Source organism: Hyla sarda, chromosome 2 (genome assembly GCF_029499605.1).
Source record: "Hyla sarda isolate aHylSar1 chromosome 2, aHylSar1.hap1, whole genome shotgun sequence".
NCBI classification, from domain to species: domain Eukaryota; kingdom Metazoa; phylum Chordata; class Amphibia; order Anura; family Hylidae; genus Hyla; species Hyla sarda.
The window spans coordinates 243,644,069-243,658,394 of record NC_079190.1 but is presented as its reverse complement, the minus strand read 5'-3'; the positions used below and the strand labels follow the sequence as shown (position 1 = coordinate 243,658,394).

At 43.3% G+C, this 14,326-nt stretch overlaps 1 protein-coding gene across 3 annotated transcripts in view; it reads right to left on the bottom strand.

Moving 5' to 3' along the window:
* Positions 1–430: 430 nt before the first annotated feature.
* The window catches only part of UPK3B (uroplakin 3B), a 50,793-nt gene continuing 36,897 nt past the window's right edge, over positions 431–14,326 (bottom strand). For all 3 annotated transcript variants that reach the window (XM_056560555.1, XM_056560557.1, XM_056560554.1), the window contains exons 4-6: positions 8,820–8,899; positions 6,430–6,559; positions 431–806 (exon numbers count right to left, since the gene is read on the bottom strand). In XM_056560555.1, the coding sequence (XP_056416530.1) occupies positions 662–806; positions 6,430–6,559; positions 8,820–8,899 (355 nt within the window). In that variant the 3' untranslated portion in view covers positions 431–661. The remainder of the gene's footprint in view (positions 807–6,429; positions 6,560–8,819; positions 8,900–14,326) is intronic.

Sequence of the window (14,326 nt, the reverse complement as noted above, 5' to 3'; positions counted from 1 at the left end):
AAAGGGGTAATCCCCTGGAAAACTTTTTTTTTTTTTTTTAATCAACTGGTGCAGATTTGTAAATTTCTTATATTTAAAAATCTTAATCCTTCTACTACTTATCAGCATCTATTTGCTCCACAGGAAGTTATTCTCTTTTTGAATTTCCTTTTCTGTTACTACAGTGCTCTCTGCTGACACCTCTGTCCATTTTAGGAACTGTCTGGAGCAGGATAGGTTTGCTATGGGGATTTGCTCCTACTTTGGACAGTTCCTGACCTGGACAGAGGTATCAGCAGAGAGCACTGTGGTCAGACATAAAAGAAATTCCAAAAGAAAAGAACTTCCTGTGGAGCAAATAGAAGCTGATAAGTACTAGAAGGATTCAGATTTTTAAATAGAAGTAATTTACAAATCTGTTTAACTTTCTGGCACCAGTTGTTTTAAAAAAATGTTTTCCAAGGGAGTACCCCTCAAAGTGTAAATATTGGGTGAGTTTCCACACTTTTGTACAAGGACTTGACCCCTGCCCGTATCACAGAGCAGTCCCCTGAGCTGCATGCTGGGTAACATATGATTGGAACAATTTGCATATGACCTGACATAGTGCCATGGAAGTTTCTTTATATTATTACTATTAGGAAACAAACATAGGAAAAGGAATCATCAGTATAGCTGACAATTAGGCTTTAGGACTAGCGTATAGTTCAAGATCAGGATTTCCAGGTACAACATGTGTTTTATAATCCTTTATATTCAAAGCTGGAGGAACTTCAAAAACAGGGGTTTCCATGTTTTCATTCTTTTTGCAACAAATTATGTTTTTCCTAAAAAAAAAAATAATAATAATAATAATACATTTTTTATATATTATGCAAAATAATTAGAGAATTTAAATACTTTTCAAATGTTATTAATTTACTTGTAATAAAATAGTTTTTTTTTGTTTTTTTAATGAAATCAAGTGAATTAAATAAAGCCTTATATAATATTTCCCAAATGAAAACCTTAACACTTTACACTTTAAAGTCACAGTTTTATTGTAGATCCGTCATGCAAGACCATGGCTATCACATTGCCTAAATTGTCCCTTTATATTATTGAGTTCAATTAAACCCAATAGTAAATCGACTTATGACACATGTATTAACCCCTTAAGGAATCAGACCGTTTTCACCTTAAGGACCTTAAAGAATTTACATTTTTTCCTCCTCATCTTCTAAAAAATCAAAATGTGTTCAATTTTGAACCTACAGACCCATATAAGGGCTTGTTTTTTGGGTCACCAATTGTCCATTGTAATGACATTACTTATTTTATAACATAATCTGCGGCAAAACAAAAAAACAATTATTTGTGGCTTGAAATGAAAAAAAAACACACAATTTTTCGAATTTTTAGGGCTTCCGTTACTACGCAGTGCACTTTTCGGTAAAAATGACACATTATCTTTATTCTGTAGGTCCATACGGTTACAGGGATACCCAATTTATCTAGGTTTTATTTATTTATTTATTTTACTACTTAAAAAAAATGATAACTACATGCACCAAAATTTGTAGGTTTAAAATTGTCATCTTCTGACCCCTATAACTTTTTTATTTTTCACATATGGGGCTATATGAGGGCTAATTGTTTGCGCCGTGGTCTTTAATTTTTATTGGTACCATTTTTGTTTCAATGGGACTTTTTGATTGCTATTTTTATGGTATTTAAAGGGACCAAAAATTCACGATTCTGGACTTTGGTATTTTTTTACATGTACGCCATCGACTGTGCGGTTTAGCTAACCTTATATTTTAATAGTTCGGGCATTCACGCAAATGGTGGTACCACATATGATAATTTTTTTTCTTTATTACATTATTTTATTTAAAAAATAGGAAAAGGAGGTGATTAAAAATTTTTTTTTTTTGCGGGGGGGGGGGGGGGGGGGGCTAGGGGGGTTATTCACATTTACCGTAATCTCTTATTTTTTTTACCCCCTACCATGTAATCTACTTAGGGGGGCTATACCATGCAGTAGATGGAGCAGTAGATCGCCGATCGGACGGTGAGGAGGCAGGTGAGGACCATCCCGTCGTCCAGTAAGCTGATCGGGACATCGCGATTCCGTCGCAATAGTCCCTATCAGCTCCGCTGAGCTGCCGGGATAGTTTCACTTTCAGTTTAAAGGCTGAAATCAACTTTGATCGCGGCGTCTAAAGGGTTAATGCGGTGCCCGGCATTAGCCGTGGGTCCTGGCTGACCGTAGCAATTGGGACCCACGGGATTTAACCCATTCTCCGCAGGTACGCCCTGAGTCCTTAAGGACTCGGGAACAGGGGGCACTGCATCCTTAAGGGGGCATACAGGAGGAAAAAAATGTTTTAATCAACTGGTGCCAGAAAGTCAAACAGATTTGTAAATTGCTTCTATTAAAAAATCTTAATCCTTCCAGTACTTATCAGCTGCTGTATACTACAGAGGAGGTTGTGTTGTTCTTTTCTGTCTGACAACAGTGCTTTCTGCGGACCCCTCTGTCCATGTCATGAACTGTCCGGAGCAGGAGTGGTTTGTTATGGGGATTTGCTCCTAATCTGGACAATTCCTGACACAGACAGAGGTGTCAACAGAGAGCACTGTGGTCAGAAACAATCAACTTAACTTCCTCTGGAGCATAAGGGTATGTTCACACTACAGATTTAGCACGGAATTCTGCACCCTGAATTGCGCGTCAGAATTTTGAGGTGTGAACTCCTACCATTAGTCTGAATGGGTCTTCCGCGAACCTGTTCACACTGCGGAATTTCAGCGGCGGACAATTCTGCCGCTGAAATTGATCTGCGCAAAAAAAAAACATGTTCTTTCTTTGCGCGGAAATCCGCGAGCACTGCATACATAGCTGTCAAAGGTGACGATGCAGTGCCGGGTGGCTGCCAGGATGGAACTGCTCGCGGAATTCTGCGAGTGGAGATTCCGTTCGAAATCCATAGTCTGAACATACCCTAAAACAGCAGCTGATAAGTACTGGAAAGACTAAGATTTTTTAACTTTAATTTTTTAACTTTCTGGAACCAGTTAATATGAAAAAAAAATAAAAATTCCATCGGAGTACCCCTTTAATTTTATGGCCATAATTGTTACAGCCATAAAAATAAAGTGTACGTCAACTTTTGTCAAAATTTTGACATGTTGTGATTGGAGGGGATCCAGCTGATCACTAAAGTGAAAGGACCCCCACTGATCACTATATGATCTGTATATCACTTGTATCCCCATTCCCTGTCCACACGTATTGTAGTGAGGGCAAGGGGTTAGACCAACGCAGGTAGGGTTGGTCAGGTTACCAACCTGTATCCTACACCCCTCCCCTGGATTTGTGTTCTTTATTTAGTGTTATATATGATTTGACACTTTTTGAGCACTTTTTTGTGAGGCATTGTCTTTCTTTTATTGTAATCTTTAATAAAAGTAAACATTTTAGCCTAGTGTGTATATATTTGTGGCCTCATTGGTAGATTCCAGTTGATTTACTACTTTGCTAATTATCTCCAAGGGCGTGTATATTATTGGTTGAAGGACCATATATTTTCTCTTCTTGGCTTTTTGTTCCCACTGATCACTAGTGTTGCTCGCGAATATTCGCAAATCGAATATTATTCGCGAATATCGCATATTCGCGAATTCGCGAATTTTGCGAATATAGCGCTATATATTCGTAATTACGAATATTCGTTTTTTTTTTTTTTTTTTTTCTTCACAGTACACATCACAGTGATCATCCCTCTCTGCTTCCAGCTTGTGTGGTGTAAAGAAGGCTGTAATACTACTGTGTGAGACTGGCGCACGAAAATTCACATATGCGAACATTAGCATATGCGAAAATAAAACGAGGATATAACGAATATGCGAATATTCGCGAATATATGACGAATATTCGTCCATATATTCGCGAATATTCGCGAATTCGAATATGGCCTATGCCGCTCAACACTACTGATCACTAGAATGAAAGGACATAAGAGCTCGGCTCAAAGTGTCTCTTCTTTTTCTGCTCTTCTTTCCTAAGAAAGCGGAGAACTCAGACTGGATGCCACAACAGTCTCTATGCAGCTCTATGAGTCTGTCATGCTGTTCAAGGAAAACTGAGCAGAAACAAAGGTTCACAGCACCGAGCCAGACCGCCACCAATAACCACATCTGACATGTCTCTAATACACTGCTCAAAAAAAGAAGGAACACTTAAACAACACAATGTAACTCCAAGTCAATCGCACTTCTGTGAAATCACCCTGTCCACTCAGGAAGCAACACTGATTGACAATCAATTTCACATGCTATTGTGCAAATGGAACAGACAACAGGTGGAAATTATAGGCAATTAGCAAGACTCCCCCATTAAAGGAGTGGATCTTCAGGTGGTGACCACAGACAACTTCTCAGTTCCTATGCTTCCTGGCTGATGTTTTGGTAACTTTTGAATGCTGGCGGTGCTTTCACTCTAGTGGTAGCATGAGATGGAGTCTACAACCTACTCAAGTGGCTCAGGTAGTGCAGCTCATCCAGGATGGCACATCAATGCGAGCTGTGGCAAGAAGGTTTGCTGTGTCTGTCAGCGTAGTGGCCTGAGCATGGAGGCGGTACCAGGAGACAGGCCAGTACATCAGGAGATGTGGAAGAGGCTGTAGGAGGGCAACAACCCACCAGCAGTACCGCTACCTCCACCTTTGTGCAAGGAGGAGCAGGAGGAGCACTGCCAGAGCCCTGCAATATGACCTCCAGCAGGCCACAAATGTGCATGTATCCACTCAAACTCACCCTGTGCTCTTCACAAATGAAAGCAGGTTAACAATGAGCACGTGACAGACGTAACCGAGTCTGGAGATGCCGTGGAGATCTTTCTGCTGCCAGCAACATCCTCCAGCATGACCGGTTTGGCGATGGGTCAGTAATGGTGTGGGGTGGCATTTCTTTGGGGGGGGGCCGCACAACCCTCCATGTGCTTGCCAGAGGTAGCCTGACTGCCATTAGGTACAGAGATGAGATTCTCAGACCCATTGTGAAACCATATGCTGGTGTGGTTGGCCCTGGGTTCCTCCTAATGCAAGACAATGCTAGACCTCATGTGGCTGGAGTGTGTCAGCACATCTGGGACATCATGTCACACTCCATCCACCAATGCCACTTTGCACCACAGACTGTCCAAAGTTGGCGGATGCTTTAGTCCAGGTCTGGGATGACATCCCTCAGGAGACTCATCAGGTCATACGGGCACGTGGAGGCCACACACACTACTGAACCTCATTTTGATTTGTTTTAAGGACATTACATCAAAGGTGGATCACCCTGTAGTGTGGTTTTCCACTTTGATTTTGAGTGTGACCCCATATCCAGACCTCCATGGGTTGATAAATTTGACTTCCATTGATCATTTTAGTGTGATTTTGTTGTCAGCACATTCAACTATGTAAAGAGGAAAGTATTTAATATGATTAGTTCAGATCTAGAATGTGTTATATTAGTGTTCCCTTTATTTTTTGGAGCAGTGTATATCACAAGCTGTATAAAAGTTAAGGCGTCAAGCCTTTAACATGCCAAAATTTGCCTGTAAATTTACCTTTGAGGCACAGATAGGTCGGAAAACTGTCACCATCACATGCCGACGTATCCATGCTCGGACAGGCATGGGCCCTATAAATTTCAATGGCCTGAGCGGACTCAGCTAGTGACTACATTTGGGTGATTTTCTAAACATATCCAAGCTTTGTTTCGGACTGAAAAGTGCTTCAAGCCATGCTTCTCATTCCAAGCCAACACTTTTATATACTCTGGAAATAACTCTAATGTAATCAATAGATGACTTGCCCGGGCCATAAAAATGAATGGGGCTTGTGCCTGTCCTACCATGGATATGTTGGCATGTCATTTTCACCAAAAAAGAAGTTTAACTATTAACAGTTTAATGTTATTGTGCAGGTAGGTACAATTACAACAGTACCCAATTTAAATAGCTTTTGTTATGTAATCTACACGATTTTTATGTTTGATGGAACATTGTGTTCTGCTGTACAGCCTTTGTTGGGTGCTATGTGGCCCTATGTACTAGAATCGGAGCCCAGTTTGACTTCATATAAAATGCTTGAGTACATGAAGTCTAATTTGCTTTAAAAAAAATAAAAAATAAAGTGTTGCCTTCATTTATTTTTCCTGCCCTTGCTTTATTCGTATAAAATAATGAAATGTGTTTTGCCTTGTGAGCCCTGTATTACAGTTTCTATTTATGAAAGATCAATATAAATAGAGTACAGTGAGGCATATTTAGTATTGCAAATGCCCCAAAATTCTGCCAAAATTTGTTCCAGCAGCTATGAAAGGTTTGTAGGTACCTTAACACAAGTAAAATAATACTTTCATGAGTGTTAGAGGCTGTTCCACCACATGGAATAGTGATATGTAGTCATTCATTACCTTCCCACAATAAATGTCCCAATGAGACAAAGCAAAAAGGTAGCCAGCAGGACTGAAAGGATGGAGGTGATGACGATCATCCCCCCGCTACGTCTCCCAGGCCATGTATCAATTACTGATGACGTCTTTCCTGTTCAGTGGAAAAAAAGAATAAATCAATACAAAAATAAATGTGAATTAAAATATGTTTTCATTAAAAATCACATGAAGAAACAAAAGAGAAATATTCAGAAAACAAAAGTTATTAGCACTGTTTATCCTATTTACTGGTATTCATGCCTTACTATTGCTATTGATTGCTATATATGTGGACTGTGAGCCATTATCACCCATTATAGCCTGTTATGAACAACAAACGTTATTTGTGACGGGAGAAAAAACATTACTTGCACTAATTTTTCTCCCATCACAAATGACGTCGTTATTCATAACAGGCTATAACGGCTGATAACGGATAATCAAAAAATCCCATAGACTTGAATGGGATTTTGTAACGGCCGTTTAACAGCCGTTTTTAAGGGTTTTCTTAACGGGGCATTATAACGGGTCTTTAAAACGGAGCAACATATTGCGTGAAAGGAGCCTTACTGGCAGGTGTTTTTCCACCACAGAATTCAGTCTTTTTTCACTGGAGTCTTGCTGTGAATATCTATAGATAGATAGATAGATAGATAGATGGATATATATATATATAGATAGATATATAGTGTGTGTGTAAATACATATTTTATATGATTTTATCATGTTTGTAATTTATGCTACTTAAATAAAGATTATTACACTTCTTGGTTTACCTATGCGTTAGTGGATATTTCTTTAGAATTATAAGAAAAAGATTGTGTTCTTTCTTTCCAGGGGCACCATAGCAGACACATGGGCTGCTTTTAGGCTAAGCATGCTATTCACTCCAATTTGTACTATACCTTTTTTAGCATTACTGATCACACTTAAATGGACTTTGCCATTGGTCATTTTAGAAAACATTTGAGATATATATATACATATATATATATATATATAGAACAGAAAAGCAGCACTCCAGGGTAAAAAGTGCACGGGTGCCTACTGTGCCAGGTCCAGGTTGGGGACCCCTCCAAAATACAGAAAAATAGAATAAACAGTGGCACACCAAGTGTCAGCAAAAAAAAAAGCTGATTTATTCAAAAAAACGTGTAAGGCAACGTTTCAGCTGGCTCACCCAGCCATTTTCAAAATGGCTGGGGGAAAATGGCTGGGTGAGCCAGCTGAAATGTTGCCTTACACGTTTTTTTGAATAAATCACCTTTTTTTTTGCTGACACTTGGTGTGCCACTGTTTAGTCTATATTATATATATATATATATATATATATATCTATATATATATATACACATATATATTATAGAGACATTTCAAAAGTTGTGATCAGTTGGGGGCTGAGTGTTCAGACCAGACCAATTACAGTGACCCCCCCCCCCGACCTACGATGGCCCCGATATAGTATATTTCCAACATGCGATGGCCTCTCAGAGGCCATCGCATGTTGAAGGCAGCAACAACATATGATGCTTTTGTATGTCGGGGCCATCGCATAAACGGCTATCCGGCAGCGCTGACTACTTCAGCTGCCGCCGGATAGCCGTTTACGGTGCCCCGTGTGCTCCGATGATGGTCTCCTACCTGTCCTTGGGACTCCAGAGTGTCCTCTTCGGGATCGCATCCATCGTCGGCGTTCTCCATCATTGTCATCACGTCGCTGCGCACGCCGCCCCGTTATCCAATAGGAGCGGCGTGCGTAGTGACGTGATGACGGCGACGTGAGAGCGATGATCCCGGGCAGCAGAGATGTTCCGGAGCGGCGGGGACATCATGGGGACTCAGCGACAGAGATGGAGCGCAACATCCAGGGCAGCGGTGACGGTCCGGAGCGGCGGGGACAGGTGAATACAACTTCCTATACTTTGCATTGCACGGATCCCTCAACACACGATGGTTTCAACAAACGATGGTTCATTTGGAACGGATTACCATCATATGATGAGGGATTACTGTACTAAAACGAGCCAGGAGAAGTATGCGCTTAAAGCGTTCTCTCCCAGCTCTTTGTCACATGACCAAGATAGTCTCATAATAGAAGTCTGTAGGACCATTTTGCTCACTATTGAGATTCTCGTATTCTAGCCAATACAGGTTAGAAAATCTATTTACTTAGTGCTCATAGTATGTGGTGGATCCCATATTATATAAGTCTCCATTTGCATCATTGCATTCATAGGCATACAGGAGCATACTCTACCCATAAGCTACCAAAAAAAATAAAAAAAATTTTTTATAGCATAACTATGAAAGGTAGTGCTCAAACTTTATATATGAATATAACATATTCTTTGCTAATGGTTATGATGTATTACCTTGGCGGAGTGTGATTGGGGCAGACCAGCCAGTCTGATCCAGTAGAACATTTGCAGAATTCAGAACAACAAATTTAACTCTGAAAAAAAATAACACATCACAAAACATTATAATTTTTTATTTTCAATTTTTTTTTATATAAATAAAGCTGTAATATGTAATATTAAAGGATAAGTATCATGAATAAAAACTTAGCCCCTCTCCGTAGGAGAGGGGATACTTTTTAGATCGTGGGGGTCCAAGCACTGGGGCGCCCCGCGATCTCCTGTTTGGAGCCTCGGGTCTCCATCACAGGAGCATGTCACGACCCCCGCCCGAAGCGGGAGCCACCATGCCCCTCCATAAAGCTCTATGGGAGAGCCGAAGATTGCCAAACGGCTCTCCCATCATCTTCGGCTCTCCCATAGAGCTTTATGGAGGGGCGTGGTGGCTCCCGCTTCGGATGGGGGTCATGACACGCTCCTGTGCTGGAGACCTGGGGCTCAAAACAGGAGATCGTGGGGGTTCCAAGCACTCTGACCCCCCCGTGATCTAAAACTTATCCCCTATTCTTTGGATAGGGGATACGTTTTTAATCATGATACTTGTCCTTTAAGTTATCTGCTGTCTTAATATAAAAAAAATGTAGAGGTGCAGTAAAACACTTTTATACTGTAAATGTAAATATATAAAAACCACCAGAAGTGAAACGTGAATTTCAAAACAAACAGGAATAAATAATATAAACAAATAATAACCCAAATACAGGGCCTAAAAATAAAATGCTAGCTACAGTACTACTGATTCCTACAGTCTAAAGACATGGAGGGGAAATAACCTCCTAAATAGCATGGAGAAATTGCATCCTATGCTGTAAAGCCATAGTAATTATTGTCAACCTTTAGGACTTGTTCCTTATGTATAATTACTACAAGTTAGATCCCCCTTTTAGATGGACTCCGCTTTAACTCCTTACATGTTTTGAATTTAGTCCCTTATCAACTGGCCTGTTGGGAACCTAAAGGTGCTGGTTAGGTAGACAGGGGAGGCCCCAGTGGGCTTTTAACTCTAGGACCACCTTATATAAAAGGACACTTAGGGTCTATAAGTTGGTACCCTGTATTACATTTACCCTTTTAGATTGTCATGGTTCCCTTCATTATATGCAATGAGAGGGAGTAGGCAATTGAAATAGGATCTTAGGGACAACTATAGAAAATACAACTTCTTGGGGAATTACCCCCTCAGAGATAACTCTGAATAAAGAACTCCCTAATTAATATTTTAAACTTAACCTTTATTTCAATAGTAAAAAGTTGAAAAAATGTGCTCAGTGGCCACTAGATAGCAGTGGTGCTTTAAAATTACAATTACTATGTACTTTTTACATTCCTCTAATCAATTTCTTTTGAGTCTGTTACACAGACTATTAGGAATGGACTGCTTGGTATGTATTATACAGTCTACAGACTAGTATAATGAGCAGACCATTTGTTGTGGAACAAAGACAGAGTTGCGCTAAAAACATATTCCTCCCTGCTCTCCTAACCTTTCTCCAGCTGAGCCAGCTTGTTGAAATGTATGAGGCAACACACAGCTCTCTGCCCCTCTCTGCAATACAATGCTGTAGACAGTCACTGGGAGGTTAATGGCTGCAGTAAAATATATTTTCTGTTCAAAAACGCATTGCTCTCTGTCCACCAGAACACTCACGTGGCTAGGAGGTGAAACGCAGCTGGAAAAAGCTTTTCTTTGGAACACACAGCGCTGCCTTTCCTATCTCTCTGCAGTGAAAGGATGAAGTGACTAGCCGGGTCAGACAGAAAAGAATACACAACTTCCTCTGGAGCATAAGATTTTTATGTAGAAGTAATTTACAAATCTGTTTAACTTTTTGGCACCAGTTTATTTAAAAAAAAAAAAATTCCACTGGAGTACCCCTTTAACCCCTTTAACCCCTTAAGGACCTAGGGCATATGGATACGCCCTGGCTTTCTGGTACTTAAGGACCCAGGACGTATCCATACGCCCGTTGGAATTTCTGTCCCCGCTGCGCGCCGGGCGGGGACCGGACCGGGGTGCCTGCTGATATCGATCAGCAGGCACCCCGCGCAAATGCCCAGGGGGGTCATCAGACCCCCCCCCGTGTCAGCGATCGGAGCAAATCGCAAGTGAATTCACACTTGCGATTTGCGCCGATTCGGGTCTATGGTGACCCGATGACCCGGAATAGAAGGGGGATCGCGGGTGTCCAAGACACCCACGATCCCCCTGAAGCGATAGGAGTGAGGTGGCAGGGGTGCCACCCCTCCTATCCCTGCTATTGGTCATCAAGACGCGATGACCAATAGCATATCGGGGGCGGGGGGCTTTACTTTCGGTTTCCCCGTCCTGCCCACCCACAATAGGCGGGGCAGAACGGGGAAACGACACAGGACCGGCGCCGAAGTCCACTCACCCATCGGCGACAGCGGCGGGCGACGATCGGCGGCGGCAGCGGGCGACGATCGATGGAAGAAGAGGACGGCGACGCAGCTCCGTGGATCTTACGGAAGCCGGTGAGTTGCTTAGCAACATGTGGAGGGCTACAGTCTGAGACCACTATAGAGTGGTCTCTAAACTGTAACCCTCCAGATGTTGCAAAACTACAACTCCCAGCATGCCCAGAGAGCTATTTAGGCATGCTGGGATTTGTAGTTTTGCAACAGCTGGAGAGCTACAGTTTGAGACCACTGCACAATGATCTCTATACTGTCGCTCTCCAGATCTTGCAAAACTACAATTCCCAGCATGCCCACATAGCAGTTTGCTGTCTGAGCATGCTGGGATTTGTAGTTTTGCAACATCTGGAGGTCCACAGTTTGGAGATCACTGTGCAGTGGTCTCTAAACTATAGCTCTCCAGATGTTGCAAAACTGCAAATCCCAAAACTGCAAAACAGCTGTCTTGGCATGCTAGGAGTTGTAGTTGTGTACCTCCAGCTGTTGCATAACTACATCTCCCAGCATGCCCTTCGGCGATCAATACATGCTGGGAGTTGTAGTTTTGCAAAAGCTGGAGGCACACTGGTTGGAAAATACTGAGTTAGGTAACTGAAGGTTTTCCAACCAGTGTGCCTCCAGCTGTTGCAAAAGTACAACTCCCAGCATGCGCGGTCTGTCAGTACATGCTGGGGGTTGTAGTTTTGAAACAGCTGGAGGTTTGTCCCCCCATGTGAATGTACAGGGTACATTCACACAGGCAGGTTTACAGTTAGTTTTCTGCTTCAAGTTTGGGCTGCGGCAAATTTGTCGCCGCAGCACAAACTCCTAGCGGTAAACTCACTGTAAACTAGAGGTGCACCGAAATGGAAATTTCAGAACCGAAACGAAACCGAAATAAAAAAAAATGTCCGGCCGAAACCGATACCGAAAATTACTTCTCCCCGTTTTCTGGTAAAATGCAGCGCTCCGCTCATTAGATTGGATTCCCCCACATTAGATTGCCAGCTCCCCCACATTAGGTCTGGAGTTCCCCCACATTAGGTCAGCAGTTCCCCCACAATAGTAGGCAGCTCCCCCACAATAGTAGGCAGCTCCCCCACAACAGTAGGCAGGTTCCCCACATTAGGTCAGCATTTCCCCCACAATAGTAGGCAGGTTCCCCACAATAGTAGGCAGCTCCCCCCAACAATAGTAGGCAGTTCCCACACAATAGTAGGCAGCTCCCCCACATTAGGTCAGCATTTCCCCCACAATAGTAGGCAGGTTCCCCACAATAGTAGGCAGTTCCTCCACAATATTAGGCAGCTCCCCCACATTTGTAGGCAGCTCCCCCCCACAATATTAGGCAGCTCCCCCCAACAATATTAGGCAGCTCCTCCCAACAATATTAGGCAGCTCCCCCCCACAATATTAGGCAGCTCCCCCCACAATAATAGGCAGCTCCCCCCACAATATCAGGCAGCTCCCCCCAACAATATTAGGCAGCTCCACCCCAACAATATTAGGCAGCTCCCCCCACATTTGTAGGCAGCTCCCCCCCCCAACAATATTAGGCAGCTCCCCCCACATTTGTAGGCAGCTCCCTCCCACATTAGGTCAGCAGTTCCCCCACAATAGTAGGCAGCTCCCCCCCCACATTAGGTCAGCAGTCCCCCCCCCCACAATAGTAGGCAGCTCCCCCCACAATAGTAGGCAGCTCCCCCCCACCCCACAGACATACAGCTTCCAGCCATATACAGTGTATGGCTGGAGGCTGTATGTCTGTACTGCTGCCCCCACAGTGTTCCGGTCACCGCTCCTCCGGCCCGGGGTCACATCTACTGCTATGGCCTATGGACCATAGCAGTAGGTGCCGGGACCGGAGGAGCGGTGACCGGAACACTGAAGAAGATGACGCGGTCACTTACCAGGCCCCGGCCAGCGCGCATTCTTCTGCGACGATCCTGCGGTCCTCCTGCGTCTCTATGGTTGTACGCACGGGACGTCAGAGAGGTGGAGAAGCGAGGGACCGAAGGAGGATCACAGGAGGACGCCGGGGAATGGTGAGTGACCGTCGGACATCCTTATGTCCCGAAAAGATTTTTCGGGACACAGGGATGTCCGGGATAGGATTAGGAATACTTCTTTTTATGTGCCCGGGCCGACTCCCGTGTGTGGCTGCAGGCGGGGGCCGGCCAGAGCATATAAAAACTAATACTGTATACTAAAAACCAGGGGGCCTCCAGCTGTTGTGAAACTACAACTCCCAGCATGCCCGGACAGACTTTGCCGGTCCGGGCATGCTGGGAGTTGTAGTTTCACAACAGCTGGAGGCCCCTTGGTTTTTAGTATACAGTATTAGGTTTTATATGCTCTGGCCGGCCCCCGCCTGCAGCCACACTGACTGTCCAGGCATGCTGGGAGTTTAGCAACAGCTGGAGGCACCCTGTTTGGGAATCACTGGCGTAGAATACCCCTATGTCCACCCCAATGCAATCCCTATGAAGTCCTCAAATGCGCATGGCGCTCTCTCACTTCAGAGCCCTGTCGTATTTCAAGGAAACAGTTTAGGGCCACATATGGGGTATTTCCGTACTCGAGAGAAATTGCACTACAAATTTGGGGGGCATTTTTCCTTTTACCCCTTATGAAAAGGAAAAGTTGGGGTCTACACCAGCCTGTTAGTGTAAATTTTTTTTTATTTTTTAAACTAACATGCTGGTGTTGCCCCATACTTTTTATTTTCATAAGCGGTAAAAGCAAAAAAAGACCCCCAAAATTTGTAACGCAATTTCTCCTGAGTACGGAAATACCCCATATGTTGGCGTAAAATGTTCTGCGGACGCACAACAAGGCTCAGGAGTGAGAGTGCACTATGTACATTTGAGGCCTAAATTGGTGATTTGCACAGGGGTGGCTGATTTTACAGTGGTTCTGCCATAAACACAAAAAAATAAATACCCAGATGTGACCCCATTTTGGAAACTACACCCCTCATGGAACGTAAAAAGGGGTATAGTGCACCTTAACACCCCACAGGTGTTTGACAAAATAGTTGGATGGGA